The sequence below is a fragment of the Myxocyprinus asiaticus genome, chromosome 33, assembly GCF_019703515.2.
Source record: "Myxocyprinus asiaticus isolate MX2 ecotype Aquarium Trade chromosome 33, UBuf_Myxa_2, whole genome shotgun sequence".
Lineage (NCBI taxonomy): Eukaryota > Metazoa > Chordata > Actinopteri > Cypriniformes > Catostomidae > Myxocyprinus > Myxocyprinus asiaticus.
The window spans coordinates 3843946-3870942 of NC_059376.1; the positions used below are offsets into that span (position 1 = coordinate 3843946).

General features: G+C 42.5%; 1 protein-coding gene across 5 annotated transcripts in view; it reads right to left on the minus strand.

The window, feature by feature from the left end:
• Window positions 1-26997, minus strand: part of LOC127424745 (leucine-rich repeat and transmembrane domain-containing protein 1) — a 78748-nt gene that overhangs the window by 43475 nt on the left and 8276 nt on the right. For 2 of the 5 annotated variants that reach the window (XR_007894510.1, XR_007894509.1), the window contains exons 3-4: window positions 2597-5167; window positions 1811-1940 (exon numbers count right to left, since the gene is read on the minus strand). Coding sequence is in view for 2 of the 5 variants with exons in the window: in XM_051670178.1 (XP_051526138.1) it covers window positions 4692-5167 (476 nt within the window). In the remaining 3 variants the exon portion in view is untranslated. Of the gene's footprint in view, window positions 1-515; window positions 1941-2234; window positions 5168-26997 lie in introns of those variants that run through there. The other 3 variants (XM_051670178.1, XM_051670176.1, XR_007894508.1) reach the window with 2 other exon arrangements.

The window sequence follows — 26997 nt, forward strand, 5'->3', positions numbered from 1 at the left end:
GCCGGATCAGCCATCGCGATGGATTGGAAAGCGCAAGTCACGCATCCAAGTTCCGCGCAAGGGGGACCAAGGGGACAACGTCATCGGACGTACCGGCAGGTGGGGCCTCGCGTCGGGGCGGAGCTCGAGGTGCCACACCACATTGTGGCCATGCTGAGTCTAGGGACATCAAGCACTTACCTGGCTCCTTGTGACCACCCCCGGAACAGCCTGGGACAGGGGAGGAAGAGGCCTGTCCTCGTAACCCGTGGAGGTATGTGACCCAGGGAGGAAGGAAACTGCTCTTCTGCTGAACTGTTGGGTACCACAGCCACTTGGGCATGTGGCGAAATCAAACAAAAAGGCAACAAAAGATTTTCCTTTTATACCCGTATGTCCGGGGGAGTGGCATGCAAATACCACTCGCCAATTTTCATTGGCCTTTTATCAAAGACCAGAGGTGTCTCGCGCTCCCAAGAGTGACCCCTAGTGTCACTACATCGACACAACGTCGAGTGAGTGACAGATAGGGAAACCAAAACATTAAACCAAAAATATTTGTATGACAACAGGTGGAAAAATACCAATACAAATTAGATCATAAATCCAATTGTAGATATAAACATGATAAAATTAGTTGAAAAATAAACAATGACCTATATTGTAGATAGTTTAATACAAATCTCATACCTTTTTTTTTGTAAAACGGTGATTGTCAGGAACATAATTTGATGTTCCACTATATTTTCAGAGTTTATACATGATCTTTATTACCACCTGCTGGTGGAGTCTCCAAACTGCAAATGCAGGAATTGAGTTTGGATTTTGCACTGAAAACAGACATGCTTTTGAAACGTCTTAGCGCAGAGACCTATTTCTCATGAAAATAGCTAATTGCGATTTGCGCCACTTCATTAACATACAATACACCCACAGCTGGCGCACATACACCCACAGTTAATCCAAACCTACCCCTTTTACTCACAATTACATGTCCAGTCTACTGGTCTTTAATATTCTCATTCTCAAGTCCTTCATTTTACATTTTTTTTTACAACATAACCAAATGTGGAGGATGAAAGATTGAGTTTTTTTTTTTTGCTGATTTAATGAACATAGTGGCCTCTTTGAGCAAACAAATGCAATATTATTTTTTCCAAAAGCTATTACTTGTAACTAACTGATCCCAACATGATCACACAGGATGTTGGCATGTTAATTACAAGAGTTCCAGTACCCTAGGATCGGCCACATTGCAGAATCACTGACAACTGCCATCTCCTATCAGACATTTTTTCATCAGCTCCAATTTGTTCACATTTCTCTGTGGTGCAACCAGAAGTGTTGCTTCAGCAGCATGGGAGACCCAGGTTTGGATACCGTGTTGAAACCAAGAAGTAATTAAGTTTGTATAATCAGTGATGAACGCAATTCAGAGGTTGCATTTTCCCCTCTAGCATTACATTTGTACTCCACTGATTGTTAGGTTTAGGGTTTGGGGATACAGTTTGTACAATATGCATTCCTCTTCACTGTATTACAGCCTGCACAGTTGAAAACAACTCGCTTCACATCTTGTATTTGACGCCCCTCTCTGGACATTTCACCTTGAAAACAGAGCTCACACTTGCCCATTCGCCCAAAAACACTTACCACTTTGGCCACTGGGGGCAGAGTTTTGAATTTCGATAAACACAGACCAATTTTAGCTTGAGAAAAGTCAACATACTGTGAGACATACTTTCCGATTTCACTGTGAGATCAATCTGTCCATTACCATCAAGTTCACACAGTTGCCTCAATCAGATTAACTACAGGTGAATTTCCTCACATTAACTGTGGACATGTTCAGTCCCCAGCCACTGTGTGTTGCGTCAGGAAGGGCATCCGGCGTAAAACCTGTGCCAAGTCAAATATGCGGATCACGGATTGTCCGCTGTGGCGACCCCTAACGGGAGCTGCTGAAAGAGGAAATAGAACTATGGACATTACATTTGTCACCTAGCATGTGTCCAAATACTTGTTTTGCTTATTTTGAAAAATATATCTATCGTTTTATATTTTAAAACCTAACACACATTTTTTTTTTTTTTTTTTTATGTTTTCAAAAGTGTGCTCATGCTATCTTTCTTTACAAAAAGTGCCTATTATTTTTTTTTTTTTCTCTAATGCAATGGAATTCATATAACAACATAATAATAATGAAAAATTTATAATAGAGAGAGAGAGAGATAGAAAGTGTTTGTTTAAATATACAGATACCTGGAGCAGGACTCTCTCTCTCTCACACACACACACACGTACACTCATGCACAAATGATTCAAGTTGTAACTGACAGTGAAATGAACTAGAAGAGACAGATTTTCACTCTCCACCGCACATGATTCATTGTTATGTTGTAGAACACATACACACACACACACACACAATAAAATCAAATTGGCTAAATCAAATTTTATATACTTTCCAAATATTTAACAGTTTTATTTAAATGATACACTGCTGCACACTAATAAACATATTTCACATATTACAACATATTTCCTTATGAGCACAAACATACACATTTTTTTTTATCACAAAAATTTAACATTGCTACTTTACTCATACAGTTACCTGAAATTACTGGGTCAGTGAGTGTATTTCTGTCACACATGCTGATTTGAACAGAAAAATAACATTAAAAATAGATTAACACTCTTTGAAAAGACAGTGTTTCATTTGTTGGCATCCTCACTGCGTTTCTTCCCCATATGCGTGTTTCATCAGTAATGCAGCCTGAGATGTTGATGACAGTAAATGATTGTGTAACTGCGCCATATATGCGCTTGTGCGTGACATGCTTTTTAAGTCCGACATGATTCTTCATCCTCAACTGTCAACAGCCATGATGTGAACTTAAATTCAGTTACACGTGTGTGTGTGTGTGTGTGTGTGTGTGTGAGAGAGAGAGAGAGAGAGAGAGAGAGAGAGAGAGTGCATTTTTTAAATTACAAATACTTGTATATGGTTTCTCCAATTATATGAGGTCACAAAACTGCATATATGTGAGAATTAGCAAAATACTGTTTAATATAATTTTAGATGGAGTATAGCACATCTTACCACAGGACATTTCAACTTTTCACAAGTGTTTCATGTCAACTACCCAATTACTGGTTGGCTGTGTACTCTGATATTAAGTAGATATATTCTGACAGATCAAGTTAAGGAGGAGCCTGTTATATAATCCTGTAAATCACAGCATAAGCTTCCTAGATCACTGCCTCCTTCACTCACCAAAATTTATGTTATTCTAATTCTCAAAATCTCTTTATCCACTGTTTGTACCAGTATGTTTACAGAGCTTCTTATACAATACTCTTACAGAATCACAGATTGAGACCAGACACATACATTAGGAGCTGCCACCATGACTTGTTATTAACGGATATGCCAATTATTAAATCCTTCAATAAACTATAAATGAAATACTACTTGTTACATGTTGTTAAAACCAGTGTAGTTTGTCCATATGTAAATACTGCTTCTTAAAGCGGCAGTGTATAATTTCTTTGCCACTTGTGGCACCAGTGGAATAGAGCATAACAGTCTAATTCCGGAAGTAAAAATCCAACTTCATTTTCTCATTTGCAGAATTGATTTTTAGTGAATAATTATACATCTTTCAAGGCAGACCTACCGTGAGCTTTAAGGTTGTTAATCGATGGTACATGCTTCTGTTGAAGCTATCCGTCCGTGTTATTTCAACTTAGTGTTTGAGCACAGATTTCCTTTTTAAGAACTACATTACCCATAATCCTCCAAAGAAAGATCCACCAATCAGTAACAAATCACAGCAAAAGAGCTCTGCGGCAGCCACTCACACCCTTGACGGACTGTAAACAAAGCAGGCGAACAAAGCATGCCAAAAGAGCTCTGCAGCGACCACTCACATGACCAAAACTCCACCATTCATATCCGTATGCCTTTGGTCAGACAAAAAGGCGTCAGACAACTCATGCAATTGGTTGAGTCAAAAGCTGACATATCAGACAACTCAAACATCCAGATCAATGTTTTGAAAATGACACAGTGGTTACACCCTTCAGGAAGTCACCTTACAGTTATATTAGCGTTATCTCTGCTTAATTAGATATCTTTATAAGCACTGCCCTCTGAAAAATCAATATCAATTGACTACTAATTTTAAAATCAAAACAATTACACACTTCACTTTTAAATATGCGCACTGAACAAAGACAGGTTAGATTTGTTCCTGTTTAAACAAAACAAAAAAACAAAAAACAAACAAAACAAAAAAACAGGTTAAACTGATATGTTCATATGTTTCTTTGGCCTTACAAGAGCTCTGTAGAAACTGTATTGCCTTACCAACAATTTGAAAATGTATAAACAGCAGTGGAGGAATAAGAGACTTTGGATCAGTTTAAATTTCTCCTATTAATAGCTAAAAAAGCAAAGCTAGAAGCAGCAATGATACCATTATTGCTAATTTGACTTGAAATATTGTCTGGACTACAGTTTTGGAGATTTCAGTCTTTCCCCATTCAAGTAGATATTAGCTGTACTTGTATGACTGGAAAATAGCTGCCCAGAGGTGTTGCCAACTGCATTTGTGCCACTTGGGACTTTGTAGATGCACAACTATATCTGGTCACTGGCCTCCCTGTGTGTATTTGTGCTTAATGTGCATTGTATGATGTTTGCGTCACTCTAGTGGCTCTTTCTCCTCTCTCTCAATGTTCTTTCGTTCTTCTCCTCTGCTCGCCTCCATGGCTTTCTTCTTCAGCTCTCTTTGATACTTTGCGTTGATTGCTGCGTACGCGCATCCGTAGACTGCTGCCGCTAGCATCATCAGAAATACGATCCCACACACCACTCCTGTGATGACCACTGTAGCTATAGCATGTCTGTAGTTCACAGGCCGCGGTCGCTGCTTGATCTCGCACTCTGGGAGCGCCACCTCACCCTGAGGGCTAAAATCGCTGCTGGATGGAGCTCTGGGGCTTGGGTGGAGCTGTCCGCTGAGCGTGCGGTGCTTGTTGTCCAGGTAGTGGATGTTGGCGAACAGGTAGCTGTAGCTGGTGATCATGCAGGCATGGAAGAGCTCGTAGGGAACTTGACGAAGGTCTCGCTGCAGCATGACGTGAGGCTGGACACATGTGATGCTGTCAACTGCTCCACCTTAGAAAAATAGAAAATGATGATGTAGAAAGGGGTAATAGATGAAGATCAGGTTTATAGAACAGGGTATTTACAAACTTACAGGTATGTTTCTGTGTTTCTTAAATTTGTGTGAACTTGTCACCCAAAACTCAGATCTTTGGAATCGTGGTTTTTCACATTGAGCTCTACTTGCACAGGCTTCATCATTATCGATGGTAATCTTCCTTTCAGCATCATTATCCATGAATAATTTGTAGTCCTTGCGATTGTTGCTTTGCAAATTCACAGAATACATGCTGTAAAATGTAAATTATAACATTTTCTGTTAGATTATTAAGGGTCAGTGACGTTATCTAAATAATTTGGATTACTTCTTCAGTACTGGCAGATTATTTCACCTTCTTTGAAACAAGTGACGTAAAAAAAAATAAATAAAAATGCCAGTACAGTAAGAAAAAATATATGTACAGTATTAAAAATAAATTATCTGAAAAAAGCCTAAATATCTTACATTTATCTTGTTTTAAGGAATTTTTGATATTTTTTTAAAGGAAAAACATACAGAAATTGTTTATAGGAATAAGATTTTTGAAGGACATTTCTGTAATATTAAAGGTCTTACTAGAGAAATAATATATTTACTATATATATATATATATATATATATACACTACTGGTCAAAAGTTTTGAAACACTTGACTGAAGTGTTTCTCATGATCTTAAAAATCTTTTGATCTGAAGGCGTATGCTTAAATGTTTGAAATTAGTTTTGTTGACAAAAATATAATTGTGCCACCATATTAATTTATTTAATTATTACTGAATATATTAAATAATGGAACAAATGACAATAAATTGCAAAGTAATCTCTTCAATAATCAAAATACTTTTTTAATGTAACTGTATTCTAATTACCAATGATTTCAACTGTAACTGTAGTGGAATACAGTTACTTATATTTTGTATATTAAATATGTAATCCCTTTACATGTATTCCGTTACTCCCCAACCCTGTATATATATAAACTCAGCAAAAAAAGAAACGTCCCTTTTTCAGGACACTGTATTTTAAAGATAATTTTGTAAAAATCCAAGTAACTTTACAGATCTTTTAAATAATGTTTTCCATGCTTGTTCAATGAACCATAAACAATTAATGAACATGCACCTGTGGAATGGTCAATAAGACATTAACAGCTTACAGACGGTAGGCAATTAAGGTCACAGTTATAAAAACTTAGGACACTAAAGAGACCTTTCTACTGACTCTGAAAAACACCAAAAGAAAGATGCCCAGGGTCCCGAAGGAATGAGCGTTACACCAAGGCCTGTACTCTGGAACGGGATCGATTTGGAGGTGGAGGGTCTGTCATGGTCTGGGGCGGTGTGTCACAGCATCATCCGGCTGAGCTTGTTTTCATTGCTGGCAATCTCAATGCTATGCGTTACAGGGAAGACATCCTCCTCCCTCATGTAGTACTCTTCCTGCAGGCTCATCCTGACATGACCCTCCAGCATGACAATGCCACCAGCAATACTGCTCATTCAGTGCATGATTTCCTGCATGATGTCCTGCCATGGCCAGCGAAGAGCCCGGATCTCAATCCCATTGAGCATGTCTGGGACCTGTTGAATCGGAGGGTTAGGGCTAGGGCCATTCCCCCCAGAAATGTACGGGAACTTGCAAGTGCCTTGGTGGAAGAGTGGGGTAACATCTCACAGCAAGAACTGGCAAATCTGGTGCAGTCCATGAGGAGGAGATGCACTGAGGTACTAAATGCAGCTGGTGGCCACACCAGATACTGACTGTTACTTTTGATTTTGACCCCCGCTTTGTTCAGGGACACATTATTCCATTTCTGTTAGTCACATGTCTGTGAAACTTGTTCAGTTTATGTCTTAGTTGTTGAATCTTTTTATGTTCATACAAATATTTACACATGTTAAATTTGCTGAAAATAAAATCATTTGAAAGTGAGAGGACGTTTCTTTTTTTGCTGAGTTTATATATATAAACACACACACACTGGTGGCCAAAAGTTTGGAATAATGTACAGATTTTGCTCTTATGGAAAGAAATTGGTACTTTTATTCACCAAAGTGGCATTCAACTGATCACAATGTATAGTCAGGACATTAATAATGTGAAAATGTACTATTACAGTTAGAAAAAGATGTTCAGAACTTCTTAAATTACTTCAAAGAGTTCTCATCAAAAAATCCTCCATGTGCAGCAATGACAGCTTTGCAGATCCTTGGCATTCTAGCTGTCAGTTTGTCCAGATACTCAGGTGACATTTCACCCCACGCTTCCTGTAGCACTTACCATAGATGTGGCCGTCTTGTCGGGCACTTCTCACACACCTTACAGTCTAGCTGAACCCACAAAAGCTCAATGGGGTTAACCCTCTGGGGTCTGAGGGTGTTTTTGGGCCCTGGAGAAGTTTCGACGTGCCTTGACATTTGTGCTTTTTTCAGTTGCTTAAAAACATATTAATGGCTAAAGTCTGATAACACTGTATTCAGCACAAACTAGGCTACAATAATATGTGAGCAACATGTATGTACATGTTTGTATTTTTGAGAAAATTATGTTTATGCATGATTTTTGAAAAAACAAAAATTTTAAGTGACTAAAATAAGGCCATATAACACATACTAAACATTTGTTCACAAGACTCTTGAGAACTGGATCTTGTAGCCTAGAGTTTTTGCTACAATATGATGTGAAAACCATCCTGATCATTCATTCATACAAAACAATATAGTCATTTAACTTTTGTAAGACACTTTTAGTGTTAGAAAGGCCAAATGCGAAGAGGCCTGAATGATCATGAATATTGATGTGAACAGAAAAAACATTTAATATCTGATATAGGGCATATACACAATTTATATTAAAAAAATGCAGGATTCTTTGATGAATAGAAAGTTCAAATTAACAGCATTTATCTGAATTAGAAAGCTTTTGTAACATCATAAATGTCTTTACTGTCACTTTTGATCAATATAATGCATCCTTGCTGAATAGAAGTATTAATTTCTTTCCCAAAAAATAAATAAATTAAAATTAAAATTCTTACTGACCCCAAACCTTTGAACGGTAGTGTATAATGTTACAAAAGCTTTCTATTTCAGATAAATGCTGTTATTTTGAACTTTCTATTCATCAAAGAATCCTGATTTTTTTTATATTGTGTATATGCCCTATGTCAGATATTACAGCAAATCATCATATTAGAATGATTTCTGAAGGATCATGTGACACTGAAGACTGGAGTAATGATGCTGGAAATTCAGCTTTACATCACAGGAATAAATTGCATTTTAAAATATATCATAAATATGTGTGATCACATTAGGGATAATTAGCTGAGCCAGGAGAAACTATACATCACTTTGTTTAATACAGATTACATTGCAGGAGAATATTTGTTTTAAATTTGAATTGTTTTATTTAAAAGTACACATTTTGTACTTTTATTTGTAAGTGCTTTCTTTAGACATATGATTCATGTTTGTCTGATAAGTATTCGCAGAGTTTCAGTTCATTTTTGTGACGTGTTTCAGAAAGATGCTCGCAGAGACAGAGACGGCTGAAAGTGCACCCTGTTTATTTTCTTTATTTTACAAAAGCACAAGGTTTTGTTGTTATTGTGAGTGTACACAAATACAAGTAGACCCATTTATAGTTTCTAATGATGTCTTACACTTATCTGTACACCCAAAAATGTATTTTAAGTTGTTTCCGCTGTTATGAGTGAAAAAAACCAGCAGGACGCGCTGGCGTGTCCGTCGACCCCTGAGGGTTAAGATCCATAACACTCTTTTACAATTATTTGTTGTCCAATGTCTGTTTCTTTGCCCACTCTAACCTTTTCTTTTTGTTTTTCTGTTTCAAAAGTGGCTTTTTCTTTGCAATTCTTCCCATAAGGCCTGCACCCTGAGTCTTCTCTTTACTGTTGTACATGAAACTGGTGTTGAGTGGGTAGAATTCAATGAAGCTGTCAGCTGAGGACATGTGAGGCATCTATTTCATAAACTAGAGACTCTGATGTACTTATTCTCTTGTTTAGTTGTACATATAGGCCTTCCACCTCTCCTGCTGTCCTTGTTAGAGCCAGTTGTCCTTTGTCTTTGAAGCCTGTTGTGTACACTTTTGTATGAAATCTTCAGTTTTTTGGCAATTTCAAGCATTGTATAGCCTTCATTCCTCAAAACAATGATTGACTGACGAATTTCTAGAGAAAGATATTACTTTTTTTTTTTTATACCATTTTTAACCTAATATTGACCTTAAGACATGCCAGTCTATTGCATTCTGTGGCAACTCAAAAACAAACACAATGACAATGTTAAACTTCATTTAACAAACCAACTAGCTTTCAACTGTGTTTGATATAATGGCAAGTGATTTTCTAGTACCAAATTAGCAATTTAGCATGATTACTCAAGGATAAGGTGTTGGAGTGATGGCTGCTGGAAATGGGGCCTGTCTAGATTTAATAAAAAAAGACTTTTTTCAAATAGTGATGGTGATGTTTTTTACATCGTTATAATCGTGTATATATTGGATTCATGTTTCATCTGTCAAAGCATTTCTAACTGTTTTCTGTTAAGCTGTAGAAACATGCTGTAGTTCCTCTATGCTCCCAAAAGTAGGATGTTTCTCAATTACTTCATATCCACCTTTTTACTCACATTAGAGAGACAGCACCCTCTGTCTGCTTGGATGAATGTAACACATTGTGGCAGGGCGGAGGGCGGGGCCTGGTTGTGATTCTGCACACCCGGCCCCTAATTAGGCTGATGAAGCTCGAGAGGGATAAAGGCGACCAGAGATGGCAGTGCGACAGAGAGAGAGAGTTATGGGCAGCTGCCTGACACCTGTGTGTGTGTCTTGTTGATTCAGTTCTTGATTAAAATATTATTTATATTGTCAAGCCGGTTCTTGCCTCCTCCTTTCCATTTAACTGTGTTACACTGGTGCCGAAACCCGGGAAGGAGGAGGGATGCGCCGTAGCAGAGTCCTTGCCTCTACCATCCACCCCAATGGAGCAGCCGTGGCCATCCGCCGCGGAACAGAGGAGCCCGGCTGCCTGAGAACAGAGGAATGGCCACCGACCACGAGGGGAGGAGGGGCTCCTAACCGACCGCCTGGAGCGGTCAGGGCAAACTGAATAGACTAAATATTAAATGAAACAAATTATAATAAAATGCAAAGTAATCTCTTCAGACATCAAAATACTTTTTGAATGCTACTGTACTCTGATTTTCTACTGATTTAAATTGTAAATGTCATAGAATACTGTAGAGCCAAGGAGGGCCAGGCTGGAATGAGACACACCCGGTCCCCAATCAGCCTGATGGGGCGCGCGAGGGATAAAGGCGGCCGGGGACGACAGTTCGAGAGAGAGAATTGCAGGCAGCTGTACTGTGTGTTTTTGGTTGTGTGTTTTGTTTAAATTGTTTATTAAATTATTATTTATATTATTAAGCCGGTTCTCGCCTCCTCCTTTCCACTGAACCCCCTTACACATATAATTTGGAATATTATGTATTTTAAATACATAACTCAGTTGTATGTATTGTGCATTTTACAAAAGTTAGTTCCAGTCCTCGAATCTGATTGGACGAGAGGTGTTCCAAGAGTGCTGATAAAGGTGTCATATCAGCAATGGGACACTTCAATCAAATCAAATCAAAATCAAATCATTTTTATTGTCACACAGCCATATACACAAGTGCAATGGTGTGTGAAATTCTTGTGTGCAGTTCCGATCAACATAGCAGTCATGACAGTGATGAGACATATACCAATTTACAATAACATCAAATTAACACAACACAATTTAAAATCTAATATACACATAATTACACACAACACAATATACAAATAATAACATACACTGTACAGTATACAATACACACAATATAGATACACATTATTCAGTTAAAAAAAGTATATATAGTATATATAGAATGTACAGTTGGTTGTATTTTACTGTATTGACATTCAGTCGGTTGATAGTAAGTTGTTAAGAGAGAATATAATATAATAGTAATATAATTTATGACAGTCCGGTGTGAGATATAAGAGTAATAAAGTGCAGTGCTGATGTATTTTGATCGTGGGAGATCAAGAGTTCAAAAGTCTGATTGCTTGGGGGAAGAAGCTATCATGAAGTCGGCTGGTGCGGGTACTGATGCTACGATACCGCCTGCCTGATGGTAGCAGTGAGAACAGCCCGTGGCTCGGGTGGCTGGAGTCTCTGATGATCCTCTGAGCTTATTTCACACACCGCCTGGTATATATATCCTGGAGGGAGGGATGCTCACCTCCGATGATGTGTCTGGCAGTTCGCACCACCCTTTGCAGTGCTTTGCGGTTGTGGGCTGTGCTATTGCCGTACCAGGCGGAGATGCAGCCAGTCAGGATGCTCTCTACAGTGCAGGTGTAGAACCGTGTGAGGATGTGGCGGTTCATTCCAAACTTCCTCAGCCATCTCAGGAAGAAGAGGCGCTGATGAGTCTTCTTCACAACGACTTCAGTGTGGATAGACCGTGTGAGTTCCTCAGTGATGTGGACATCCAGGAACTTGAAGCTGCTGACTCTCTCCACTGGTGCTCCATTGATGGTGATGAGACTGTGTTCTCTGTCTTTTCTTCTGAAGTCCACCACAAGCTCCTTTGTCTTACTGACGTTGAGGGAGAGGTTGTGCTCCTGACACCATTGTGTCAGAGTGTGCACCTCCTCTCTGTAGGCTGTTTCATCATTGTCAGTGATCAGACCTACCACCGTCGTGTCATCAGCAAACTTACAACGAAAACAAGAGTGGGCTGAGAACACAGCCCTGTGGGGCTCCAGTGTTGAGGGTCAGTGATGAGGAGATGTTGCTGCCTATTCTAACCACCTGGCGTCTGCTTGACAGGAAGTCCAGGATCCAGCTGCACAGCAAGCTGTTTAAGCCCAGGGCCCAGAGTTTCTCATCTAGCTTGGAGGGCACTATGGTGTTGAATGCTGAGCTGTAGTCTACAAACAACATTCTCACATAAGTGTTCTTTTTTTCCAGGTGGGAGAGAGCAGTGTGTATTGTAGATGCAATGGCATCATCAGTGGAGCGGTTGTTGCGGTAAGCAAACTGCAATGGGTCTAGAGAGAGAGGCAGCACAGAGCAGATGTAATCTCTGATAGTCTCTCAAAGCATTTGCTGATGATGGGGGTCAGAGCAACAAGACGCCAGTCATTTAAGCAGTGATTTTTGATTGCTTTGGAACAGGCACAAAGGTGGCTGTTTTGTTTGTTTTGTTTACAATTCTTATGTTTTTTGTCTTGGATGTTGTCTGCCTTATTGTCTACGACAGACAAACACTTTTGGACATTGGTTCAGCAATTACACACCGTAAACCAGACTTCAAATTCCTCAATGCCAACCCGCCGTTTACAAACACGCAAGTGGAGCTCGTTGTCTGTGCTGCACGGCCGCGGAAAGCAGGAGGAAAAGGGGAAACAGAGCCGGCGTTCTCATCAGAGTAAGACGCCACGCAAATCGACCCCCGCTACCCAGTATTCTACTGGCAAATGTTCAGTCTCTGGATAACAAGCTCTGTGAGCTGAAAGCGTGGATCTCTTTCCAACGAGAGACTGCTGCATTATCTGCCTTACGGAAACTTGGATGTCTGCGGAGATTCCAGACTCAGCCATTGAACCCGCGAGGTTCTCCGTGCACCGAGCGGATAGAGCGAAAGACCTCTCAGGTAAAAGCAGAGGTGGTGGTGTATGTTTTATGATCAACAAATCCTGGTGTGTTCAGAGGAATGTACATTCTATCAAGTCTTTCTGCTCTCCTGATCTGGAATTTCTCGTGCTTCTGTGTCGACCATTCTGGCTGCCGAGGGAATTCACAGCAGTCATTATCACTGCTGTGTACATCCCCCCACAAGCTGACACAGACCGGGCACTCAAGGAACTGTACGGGATTATAAGCAAGCAGGAAACCGCGCACCCTGAGGCCGCGTTCATTGTGACCGGGGACTTTAACAAAGCCAGTTTCAAATCAGTCGCACCAAAATACCACCAGCACATTAGTTTTAACACACGAGGGGACCGGGTTTTGGACCATTGCTACTCTCCCTTCCGGGATGGCTACAAGTCCCGGGCACTCAAGGAACTGAGTGGTGTTCTAAAGTAATGTGTACAGGTGAAGTCAGAAATTTACATACACTTAGATTGAAGTAATTAAAACTAATTTTTTAATCACTCCACAGATTTAATGTTAGCAAACCATAGTTTTGGCAAGTAGTTTAGGACATCTACTTTGTGCATGACACAAGTAATTTTTCCAAAAATTGTTTACAGACAGATTGTTTTAATTGACTATATCACAATTCCAGTGGGTCAGAAGTTTACATACACAAGTTAACTGTGCCTTCAAGCAGCTTGGAAAATTCCAGAAAATTATTACCAATTAGCTTCTGATAGGAGGTGTAGTGAATTGGAGGTGTATCTGTGGATGTATTTTAAGGCCTACCTTCAAACTCAGTGCCTCTTTGCTTGATATCATGGGAAAATCAAATGAAATCAGCCAAGACCTCAGAAAAGACCTCCACAAGTCTGGTTCATCCTTGGGAGCAATTTCCAAACGCCTGAAGGTACCACATTAATATGTACAAACAACAGTATGCATGTATAAACACCATGGGACCACGCAACCATCATACCACTCAGGAAGGAGATGCATTCTGTCTCCTAGAGATTAACATAGTTTGGTGCGAAAAGTGCAACTCAATCCCAGAACAACAGCAAATTACCTTGTGAAGATGCTGGAAGAAACAGGTAGACAAGTATCTATATCCACAGTAAAACGAGTCCTATATCGACATAACCTGAAATGCTGTTCAGCAAGGAAGAAGCCACTGCTCCAAAACCCCCATAAAAAGCCAGACTACAGTTTGCAATTGCACATGGGGACAAAGATCTTACTTTTTGGAGAAATGTGCTCTGGTCTAATGACACAAAAATCTAACTGTTTGGCCATAATGGCTATCATTATGTTTGGAGGAAAAAAGGTGAGGCTTGCGAGCCGAAGAACACCATCCCAACCGTGAAGCATGAGGGTGGCAGCATCATGTTGTGGGGGTGCTTTGCTGCAGGAGGGACTGGTGCACTTCACAAAATAGATGGCATCATGAGGAAGGGAAATTATATGGATATATTGAAGCAACATCTCAAGATGTCAGCCAGGAAATTAAAGCTCGGTCGCAAATGAATCTTCCAAATGGACAGTGACCCCAAGCATACCTCCAAAGTTGTGGTAAAATGGCTTAAGGACAGCAAAGTCAATGTATTGGCATGGCCATCACAAAGCCTTGACCTCAATCCAATAGAAAAAGCATGTGCGAGCAAAGAGGCCTACAAACCTGACTCAGTTACACCAGTTCTCTCTGGAGGAATGGGCCAAAATTCCAGCAACTTATTGTGAGAAGCTTGTGGAAGGCTACCTAAAATGTTTGACCCAAGTTAAACAATTTAAAGGCATTGCTACCAAATACTAACAAAGTGTATGTAGACCTCTGAAATCACTGATGATCAGGAACCACCACCATAACAACAACAAATTGCAGTAAGTCATGGCATCCGCTCATATTTTTGCTTCATACATTGCATGCCACATGTTTACTATAGCTTCTTCCATCAGCAATGAGGGATTCACATGTGATAAATGTAAGGAATTAGTCACGCTGACAGAGAAGTTTAATGAGTTAGAGACACGCATCCAAACACTAGTGGAGGTTAATGAAAGAGAAGCCGGTAGATACTTTTTTGGATGTGGGTAGTACAGTGAGAAACACACTCACTTTGGTTCCGACTGTAGAGCCCCTGCATCAGGCGTTTGGTTGACATCTCGGCAGCATACTTGTAGGGCAAAGCGACACCACTCTCCCATTCCTGTTAAGATTTCCAATCGATTCTTCCCACTCAGTGATGTACCCACTGAGAATCATGTTGAAAGTGCCCTTGTTAATGGTGACTATTGTAAAGAATGTGTTAATAGAGACTCCAGCCACTATTGTTAAATGCATTTCCGGTGCCAGACATTTGACATCAGATCAAATTTACAAGTGCTGGCTAATGCTAAACGTAGATTTTCTAAGATTGTTATTCATGATGGCACTAACGATATCTGGCTTCGCCAATAAAGATAATGATTAAGAGGTGTGTGAACTTGCAAATATGATGTCAGACTCTGTAATATGCTCTGGCCCCCTCCCTGCTCATCGTGGTGACAAGGTTTATAATAGATTAGTGTCACTGAATGGCTGGATGTCTGAGTGGTGTCTGTAGAATAGCATAGGATTCATAGACATTTGGAAGAGTTTTTGGGGAAGACTTGAGACATCACACAGGTCACATAAACTACAACACATAGAGAATAAATCACCTATGTATATCATATAGAGACTGTGTCTGTTCCCAGAACTACCAAACAAAAAACCCTCATTAAGTCATTTAGAAAAAATCTGATTGATGTCAAACTTGAAAATAAAAAAACTGAAGATAAACATCAAATAAAGGTAGGTCTACTAAATATTACTTCACTTTAATCCAAATCACTAATTGTAAATGAAATTATTAGAGATCAATGTTTGGATTCGCTCTGTTTGACTGAAACCTGGATTAAAACAGATGAATATATTATTTTAAATGAATCTACTCCCTCAGGTTATTGTTATAAACACGAGCCTCGTCTAAAGGTCGCTACAGTTCGCTGCAATACAAGTCATTGTTGCTACAAGTTACAGTAATATTTTCAGTGTTACTCAAAGGTCAGGATATAAGTTTAATTCTTTTAAACTGATAATGATTAATGTGATATTGTCAGATATAAATAAAAAATATTTGTTGTCTTTTGTTCTTGCAACAGTATATAGACCACTAGGGCCATATTCTGAATTCCTTTTTGCTAATTTTCTGTCAGATCTAGTGGTTGCTGTGGATAGAGCTTTAATCGTCGGTGACTTCAACATCCACATAAATAATGAAAATGATACGCTGGGATTAGCAGTTATCGATATTCTCAACTCTGTTGGGGTTAGACAAAATGTGACAGGTCCAACCCATCACCAAAATCATACACTAGATCTAATTTGTCATATGGAATTGATGTTGAAAGTGTAGAATTTCTGCCACAGAGTGATGATATCTCAAATCATTACCTTGTCTCTTGTATGCTGCGCTTAGCAAAGGTAACTCAATCTATGCAACATTATAGTTTAGGTAGAACTATTCTTTCAACTACTACAGATAGCTTCACTAATAATCTTCCAGACTTGTCTCAAATACTCATGCTAAAAAGTTCAGAAGAACTTGATGTTGTCACAAAAAATATGGATAAAGTCTTCTCAAGCACTCTAGATAGTGTCGCCCCACTTCGATTAAAGAAAGTTAAAGATAAATATATTGCACCATGGTACTATGATCACACTCATGCTCTCAAGAGAGCAGCTCAGAAAATGAAGCATAAGTGGAAGAATACAAAATTAGAGGTATTTCATGGTGCATGGAAGGATAGTGTCTCTAACTACAGACAGGCTCTAAAAACTGCCAGGATGCATATTTGAGCAAACTCATTGAAATAACCACAACAATCTTAGGTGTTTATTCAGTACTGTGGCTAAATTGGTTAGCAAATAAAACTTCTATTGTACCAGATATTACATTGCAGCATAGTAGTAATGACTTTATGAATTTCTTTACTGATAAAATCGAAATCATCAGAACCAAAATTGGAATTAGACATCCGTCTGCCACAGCACCCCAGAAGACTAAAATTATTCCCTATGAGGAACTTCAATCTAGGTCAGGAAGAGCTAACAAAAATGATCAAAACGTCAAAATCAGCAACATGTATGTTAGATTCAATACCGACTAAACTCCTAAATGAGGTGTTTCCTGTAATCTCAGAACCTCTTCTTAATATTATTAACTCCTCATTATCCTTAGGGCATGTCCCAAGAAACTTTAAACTGGCAGTTATCAAACTACTTATCAAGAAACCACATCCTGATCCAGGAGAATTGGCTAATTATTGACCGATTTCAAATCTCCGATTTATGTCGAAAATACTAGAAAAGGTAGTGTCCTCCCAATCGTGTTTATTTTTACAGAGAAATGGTATATATTAAGAATTTCAGTCAGGATTTAGGCCCCATCATCGTACAGAGACTGCACTTATCAGAGTTACAAGTGACTTTCTCTTATCATTACGTGGCTGCATTTCTCTTCTTGTGCTTTTAGATCTTAGTGCTGCCTTCAACACCATAGATCATGACATTCCCTTGGATAGGCTTGAGAATTATGTTGGCATTTGTGGACAGGCATTAGCTTGGTTTAGGTCCTATCTCTCTGACCACTACCACTATGTCTGTGTAAATGAGAAACTGTCAGATCAAATTAAAGTTAAGTATGGAGTGCCACAGGGATCAGTTTTAGGGCCTCTGCTTTTCTCACTATATATGCTCCCCCTGGGAGACATTATCAGGAACCATGGAATTTATTTTCACTCTTATGCTGACAATACAAAACGTCATGGTTACTGGTGTAACCTCCGTTCCCTGATGGAGGGAACGAGACGTTGGTGTCGATGTAGTGACACTAGGGGTCACTCTTGGGAGCCCGAGACACCTCTGGTCTTTGATAAAAGGCCAATGAAAATTGGTGAGTGGTATTTGCATGCCACTCCCCCAGACATACGGGTATAAAAGGAGCTGGTATGCAAACACTCATTCAGGTTTTACGCTGAGGAGCCGATATAAGGTCCGGCCATTTCAGCGGGTAGTTCAGCGCTGTGGCAGGAGGGACCAACGTCTCGTTCCCTCCATCAGGGAATGGAGGTTACACCAGTAACCATGACGTTCCCTATCTGTCACTCACTCGACGTTGGTGGCGATGTAGTGACGCTAGGGGTCCCTATACAAAACGGCAAAAGGCTGAACTGTGTTACGTGAACTGGCGGTGTGTGGTGGGCAGACTTGCTGTGTGCCTCATAGCCAGCACACCAGGTCGACACGTAACCTCCCCCAACATAGTTATGAGTGTCGAACGGCCCTTTTTGGGGACAAGTCGACTACCCAAAGATAGAGACAGGTTTATCCCAGTCATGGCCTCTTTTCCCCTTCTCTTTTTCCACTCCCTAAAAAAGAAGGGGGATTATCCGACTGGGCTGCCAGGTCTAGTTGGGGGGTGTCCCTCCCAAGGGGAGGACACCGCGGAGACCACACCTTGCCCCAAGAGGGGGGGGATATTTAAGTGGAAGAATACGTCACATGGTCTTTCCAACCATGTGGAGAGCCTTCAAGGTAGATCCTACCCAATGGAGGAGGAGTTACTACAACATGGAGACTGGGGCAGAGGGGCTCTGCCCAAGGAAGACGCAGTTTGCCAGCAGGGAAACAAATTAGCGGAAGATATAGATCGCATGGGGTTAGCCTTACAGGGAACCGCCACATGCAGAGCACCTACCCCAGAACCGGGCTCTTAGTTAACATGTGTACTGGGCCGGCAGCAAGTCTCTCTGAAAACTCGACTGCCACAGGGCTCGGAGGAAGTCAACCAGGGAACAAATTTTGTGAACACTACTGGGAATTAATGGAACACGTCTTCAGCACAAAAGGAGTTGGAAGGCGCTATGTGCAAGCGATACACCCGGCCGGCTATCCCGGGCTTATCCGCTTGTGTTGCGTGCCACTAACTGGGACGAAACCGGTTCCACCCGGAGGTTGTAGAACCTTGCAAAGGTGTTGGGTGTTGCCCAGTCCGCTGCTCTGAAAATGTCTGTTAGAGAGGCACCTCTGGCCAAGGCCCAAGAAGCCGCTACACCACGGGAAGAATGGGCTCGTAGCCCTACCGGGGGCGGCATGTTTTGGGCGAGATATGCCATAGTTATGGCATCAACGAGCCAGTGGGCGATCCTCTGCTTGGAGACAGAGCTTCCTTTCCGCTGTGCACCAAAAGCAGACAAAGAGCTGCTCAGAGATTCTAAAGCTCTGCGTGCGATCCAAATAGATGCGTAAAGCGCACACCGGACACAGCGATGACAGGGCTGGGTCTGCCTCCTCCTGGGGCAGCACTTGCAGGTTCACCACCTAGTCCCTAAAGGGGTGGTTGGAACCCTGGGCACATAGCCCGGTCAGGGTCTCAGGATCACATGAGAGTAACCTGGACCGAACTCCAGGCATGTTTCACTGACAGAGAACGCTTGCAGGTCACCTACCCTCTTGATGGAAGTGAGCACAGTCAGGAGGGCAGTCTTCAAGGAGAGTGCCTTAAGCTCGGCTGACTGCAAAGGCTCAGAGGGGGCTCTCTGTAGACCCTGAAGAACTACAGAGGTCCGATGAGGGAACGAGGCGCGGCCTGGAGAGATTCAGCCTCCCGGCACCTCTTAGGAACCTGATGATCAGGTCATGCTTCCCTAAGGACTTACCGTTGACTGCGTTGTGGTGTGCTGCTATGGCAGCAGCATACACCTTCAAGGTGGAAGGGGACAGCCTCCCTTCCAACCTCTCTTGCAGGAAGGAAAGCACTGATCTGACTGCGCATCTCTGGGGGTCTTCCCGATGGGTCTACCCTAGCCTGAGTGATCGTGTCTACCATCGCAGATGGGAGACAGCTTAGGTCTTCCGCGTCCCGTCCAGGGGCCAGACATGGAGATTCCAGAGGTCTGGGAGCGGGTGCCAGATGGTGCCCCTTCCCTGAGAAAGAAGGTCCTTCCTCAGGGGAATTTGCCAGGGGGGAGCTGTCGCGAGGGGCATGAGGTCTGAGCACCACATCTGGGCGGGCCAGTAGGGTGCTACCAGGACGACCTGCTCCTCATTCTCCCAGACCTTGCACAGGGTCTGTGCAAGCAGGCTCACTGGGGGAAGCGCATATTTGCGAATGCCAGGGGGCCAGCTGTGTGCCAGCGCGTCTATGCCGAGGGAGGCCTCAGTCAGGGCGTACCAGAGCAGGCAGTGGGGAGGATTCTTGGGAGGCGAACAGGTGCACCTGTGCCTGTCAAATCGACCACCTGAAGGTGGAGTCTCCACTCTCCCCTGAGGGTAACCTGTTGTGACGGCACGTCCGCTGTAGTGTTGAGGTTGCCCGGGATGTGAGTGGCTTGCAGCGACTTGAGGTGCTGCTGACTCCAGAGGAGGAGACGCGGGTGAGTTGTGACATACAACGAGAACGCAAACCACCTTGGCGGTTGACATATGCTATCGTTGTCGTGTTGTCTGTCTGAACTAACACGTGCTTGCCCTGGATCAACGGCCGAAACCTCCGCAGGGTGAGCAGAAATGCCAACAACTCAAGGCAGTTGATGTGCCAATGCAGTCGCGGACCCGTCCAGAGGCCAGCAGCTGTGTGCCCATTGCAAACGGTGCCCCAACCCGTTTTGGAGGTGTCTGTCGTGACCACGAAGCGCCTGGGGACTAGTTCTAGAGAAACACCTGCCCGTAGGAATGAGAGGTTGGTCCAAGGGCTGAAAAGACGGTGACAGACCAACGTGATGGCCACGCGGTGTGTCCCGTGACTCGACTCCAGACTCGAGTCTGGAGCCAGTGCTGAAGCGGCCTCATATGCATCAACCCGAGCGGGTGACCACCACCGAGGATGCCATATGCCCCAGGAGCCTCTGAAGAAGTTTCAGTGGAACCGCTGTTCCCTGTTTGAACGCCTTCAAACAGGCCAGCACTGACTGGGCGTGCTCGTTCGTAAGGCGCGCCATCAAGGAGACTGAGTCCAACTCCAAACCGAGAAAAGAGATGCTCTGAACCGGGAGGAGCTTGCTCTTTTCCCAGTTGACCCGAAGCCCTAGTCGGCTGAGGTGTGAGAGCACCAAGTCCCTGTGTGCGCACAACATGTCTCTAGGATTAGCCAGTCATCGAGATAGTTGAGAATGCGAATGCCCACCTCCCTTAACGGGGCAAGGGCAGCCTCGGCGACCTTCGTAAAGACACGAGGAGACAGGGACAGGCCGAAAGGGAGGACTTTGTACTGATATGCCTGACCCTCGAACGCGAACCGCAGGAAGGGTCTGTGTCGAGGAAGGATCGAGGCGTGGAAGTACGCATCCTTCAGGTCTACCGCCACGAACCAATCTTGATGCCGGACGCTCGCCAGAATGCGTCTTCGCGTCAGCATCTTGAACGGGAGTCTGTGTAAAGCCTAGTTCAGAACTCACAGGTCCAAGATTGGCCTCAACCCACTGCCTTTTTTCAGTACAGTGAAGTAGGGGCTGAAAAACCCCCTCTTCATCTCGGCTGGAGGGACAGGTACTATCGCGCCCTTCCGTAGGAGGGTAGCGATCTCCACGCACAAGGTAGCAGCTTTTTCGTCCTTGAACGGGGGAGGGACGGGGAGGAAGAGGCCTGTCCTCGTGACCCGTGGAGACTATCACATTGGGGGCAGATTTGTGCCACAGCTGGGTGCTGAGGGGCGGGAGACCGCCGCTGGAGCGCCAAACCTGCCAAATGGAGTGGTGGACGGTGGTCGTGATGACGGCCGTACACACCGGATACATGACCCAGGGAACAAGGAAACCTCTCTTGCTGAGCTCTTGAGTACTGCAGCCACTTGGGCATGCAGCGCAAAATGCAAAAGGTAACAAAAAAATGAAGATCTACTTACCAGCTCCAGAGCAGCGGGTTTCGTTGTCCCTGGGTCGCCCGTCTCAAGGGCACTTTGAAGCCTTTCATGGGTTCTGGGCAGCCGCGAGACGGGTGGCGTCTGCTTCCTGCGGTGGGCTCCATGCCGGGGCCGGGCCGAAGGGGCGGGCTGTGGCGGAGCCGGTGCAGTCACTGCAGGGGGATGCCCTTAGCGATGAGTAGACGGGGTGCGGGATCTTGAGCTGCACCGGAGCAGGATATGCTGGCTAGCATCCATCTACTGCTCTACCATCGAGAACTGCTGGGCAAAGTCCTCGACGGTGTCACCGAATAGGCCTGCCTGGGAAATGGGGGTAGCAAGGAATCGTGTCTTGTCGGCCTCACCCATCTCGACCAGGTTGAGCCAAAGGTGGCACTCCTGGACCACTAGTGTGGCCATCGCTCGGTCGCCGAGCGCAGATCCTGCATCAATCCCGGGGTGGAACTACCCTCGTGCAGTTCCTTTAGTGCCTTGGCGGACTTGCAGGAGAGCCATGGCGTGCAGGGCGGAGGCGGCTTGTCCAGCGGCACCGTAGGCCTTGGCCGTCAGAGACGACGTAAACCTACAGGCCTTGGATGGGGGCTTTGGGCACCCGCGCCAGGTGGCGGCGCTCTGCGGGCATAGGTGCACCGCGAGCGCCTTTATCCACCGGGGGATTGCCGAATAGCCCTTGGCCGCCCCACCATCGAGGGTAGTGAGGGCGGGGAAGCTGAAAAGATCGGGACTTCTGCACTTCTGGGAAGAAAGGAACGGGGCGGGGCGTGGCTTTGAGCGGCGCCACGAGCCCAGGAACCAATCACCGAGCCGCGAGGGTTCAGGGAAGAGCGGTGAAATCCACTCTAACTGACACTCGCGGCTGCCCGGGAAAGCATGTCGTCATCTCCGCGTCAGCCTGTGACTGGGCAATCAACCCCGAAGGGAGGAGAGCTCATCACTTTCGCGGGCTCCGAATAAGAGGTCGAACTCGCCGTGAGACGAGCCGGCGGACTCACCCGGAAGCCCGATCGGGGCAGACGAGCATGCTGGGGAATGGGAGGTCCACGGGGGGATACCCGGCGGAGGTGGTCCCATTGGGGTCTGGCCTCATACCCGTGGGTAAAAGGACCAAGGCGGGAGCCTCTGGGGTGGCTCGCTTTCTTACGAAGGCGAGCCACGACCTCAACGTTGCCATGGACATATTCTTGCAATGAGAAAATGACCATCCACGAACACTGTCTCCACGTGAGCAGTGCCCAGACACGAAAGACAGTGATTGTGACCGTTAGAAGGCGAGAGATAACGAGCACAACCAGGAATAACACATAATCGGAAAAGCATCTTTAAAAAGACGAGTCTTTAAAAAGACGTTCCGTGTGTGCGCTCTTTTAGAGAAATATATACTCTTTTAGAGGAGAAAAATGCTCTTTCAGAAAATATACTCTCTAGTTTTTCTGCCGAAGCGCCCAGGGGTGTTCTCTGCAGTGCACCAGTGCAGAGGGGGGAGAAGCCGCTGAAACGCGCTGTCAGATCCAGCAGAGGTGAATGAACAGTAGTATTCAGCTCAGTGAGCATGACCGTTTGGCTCCGAAGAGAAAATCTGAATGAGTGGTTGCATACCAGCTCCTTTTATACCCGTATGTCCGGGGGAGTGGCATGCAAATACCACTCGCCAATTTTCATTGGCCTTTTATCAAAGACCAGAGGTGTCTCGGGCTCCCAAGAGTGACCCCTAGTGTCACTACATCGACACCAACGTCGAGTGAGTGACAGATAGGGAACTTTATATTTCTTCGAAACCCAACCAAATTTGAGTGTAGAAATGATAACAAAGATTGGATGGCTAGAAATTTCCTTCTACTCAATTCCGATAAAATAGAAGTGCTAATTATTGGAACAAAAACCTCAAAAAATAAGACGCTTAAATATAATCTGACTCTTGTTGGATTTACTGTAACCTCAATTTCTAAAGCAAAAAATGTAGGTGTTATATTTGATAGCAATCTAACCTTTGAAAAACAAACTTCTAATATTTGTAGAACTGCATTCTTCCACCTCAGAAATATTGCCAAGTTATGACACATGCTATCTGTTTCTAATGCTGAAAAATGAATTCATGCGTTCATGACCTCAAGACTAGGTTATTGTAATGCATTACTTGGTGGATGTCCTGCAGGTTTAATAAATAAACTTCAGTTGGTTCACAATGCAGCAGCGAGAGTGCTAACTAGAACCAAGAAATATGATCATATCAGCCTCATTTTATCAGCATTACCTGTTAAGTTTTGTATTAATTTTAAAATTCTGTTAATTACAAATCTTTGAATGGTCTAGCTCCTAAGTACTTATGTGACTTTCTATCACACTATAATCCATCGTGCTCACTAAGATCACAAAACTCCGGTCTGTTAACAATACAGAGAATATCAAAATCCACAAAAGGAGGGAGATCATTTTCATATTTGGCTCCTAAACTATGGAATAACCTTCCTAGCAGTGTTTGGAACTCAGACACACTCTCTCAGTTTAAGTCTAGACTAAAGACTTATTTATTAACCCTCAGGGGTCGACGGACACGCCGGCGCGTTCTGCTGGATTTTTTCCTCATTACAGTGGAAAAAACTTAAAATACTCCGTCATTTTGGGGCATACAGATAAGTGTAAGACATCAGTAGAGACTATAAAGGGTCTACTTTTATTTGTGTACACTCACAATAACAACAAAACCTTGTGCTTTTGTAAAATAAAGAAAATAAATGGTGCGCTTTCAGCCGTCTCTGTCTCCGCGAGCATCTTTCTGAAACACGTCACAAAAACGAATGGAAACTCCACGAATACTTATCAGACAAACATGAAACATATGTCTAAAGAAAGCTTAAAATGTGTACTTTTAAATAAAACAATTCAGATTTAAAACAAATATTCTCCTGCAATGTAATCTGTATGAAACAAAGCGATGTACAGTTTCTCCTGGCTCAGCTAATTATCCCTAATGTGATCACACATATATATAATATATTTTAAAATGCAATTTATTCCTGTGATGTAAAGCTAATGTGATCCCACCCACCAGCAGAGCGCGCTATTCATACATTAATGTGCTGAGGCTATCAATGCAAATGGTAAATGCCCCCAACAATGCCTTAAAAAACATCATCAGATTCATTCACTTTCCTGCGTGTTTGGAAGATGGCACGCTACATAGGTGAGGAAGCTTTACAGATGGTCCTGGATAGTGACGAAGAGTTCACATTTTTCTCAGTAGAAGAGCGGGACTCTGACGATGAAAGTTTGAAGAGTGACTTGATCCAGCCGAGGATACAATTTCGGATGAGTAAGTCTTTACTTACATTAGTTGACATGCTATTTTATATAAACATGTACATATTTTACTAGTTAGACTATTTCCAGACTTGCCAGCCAGTATTCAAAGTATTGAAATTTGAAATATGTCCTAATAGACAAGTTTTAGTTACATTTAATGTTGTTTTGGCTAAAGCAGGTATTTAAATTGTGTGTTGTATGATATAAAATAATATGAATGTTTAGATTATATTTTAACTAGTGTTTATGCTGCCTCATTATCATCAACAAAGCTTGTGCTTGCAAATATCTGTTCAGGTGTAAATGTGTAAAATGTGCTGTAAATATGCCCATATTAGAAAATCAGCATATTAGAATGATTTCTGAAGGATCATGTGACACTGAAGACTGCAGTAATGATGCTGAAAATTCAGCTTTACATCACAGGAATAAATAGCATTTTATAATATATTCAAGTAGAAAAGTTATTTTAAATTGTAAAAATATTTCACAATATCACTGTTTTTGCTGTATTTTGGATCAAATAAATGCAGCCTTGGTGAGTAGAAGAGACTTCTTTTAAAAACATTTAAAAATCTTACCGATCTTAGACTTTTAAACAGTAGTGTAGGTCTAAAGTCTTTATATAAAGAAAATGTATAGTCAGATTACGTTTAACTTAAACTTGATTTTGTGAATAAGTTACAAACAATGCATTCAATCATTAAGTCTCCTCACATTCATTCTCTCTCAGGGGAGGGGTCTTTGTCTCCTCAGGTGTGAATCACATCAATATTCATGATCATCCACGCCTCCTTGCATATGTCCTTTCTAACACTAAAAGTGTCTTACAAAAGTTAAATGACTATATTGTTTTGTATGAATGAATGATCAGGATGGTTTTCACATCATTTTGTAGCAAAAATTCTAGGCTACAAGATCCAGTTCTCAAAAGTCTTGTGAACAAATATTTAGTATGTGTTATATGGCCTTATTTCACTAACTTAAAATGTTTGTTTTTTCAAAAACCACACATAAACATTATTTTCTCAAAAATACAAACAAGTACATACATGTTGCTCACATATTATTGTAGCCTAGTTTGTGCTGAATACAGTGTTATCAGACTTTAGCCATTAATATGTTTTTAAGCAACTGAAAAAAGCACAAATATCAAGGCATGTCAAAACTTCTCCAGGGCCCAAAACACCCTCAGACCCCAGAGGGTTAAGCCAGGCATACACCTAATTTATCCCTCAAATCATAGTTATGCTGCTTTAGTTAGGTCTGCCGGAACCGAAAACACTTCTCTTAATTCTTTAACCCTGCTTTAAAGTGAATGGCATCTACACTAATTTTATTCTATTTCTTTCCTTGTCTAAATTTTGGGATTATATCCCAAGGTTACCAGAGCCTGCCAGATCCATCTCCAGTCCTGCCTGATGTCCGATTCCCACTGTGTCACTGAGTGATGATGACCAACTGAAGCATGTGCCAGCCAGACTTCACTTCAGTCTACTAAAACGGACTTCACAGAGGATGAATTGATGCGAACTCAAAGACATGGGATTCTCCATGAGCCACTGTCTGAAGCATGGGCTCAGGATGGAATTCACCAAAATTACCTGCCATAAGCTTACAGCCGGACTGCGATGCACCTCACTGAATGATACCTAAATTATATCAACTTGGTCAAAGGAGGGACAACACTCTCTTAAACTACATAGAAAATGAATTAACCACTAACAGAAGCCTTCATCTGCCAAAATCAAAGGACAATGCATCTACGTGTATTTCCTCAGTTAATTCGGGATGACTTCAAGAACTTTAACACTAAAACATATAGTTAATACAAAATCATTTTGTTTAATCATTGACCCACAAC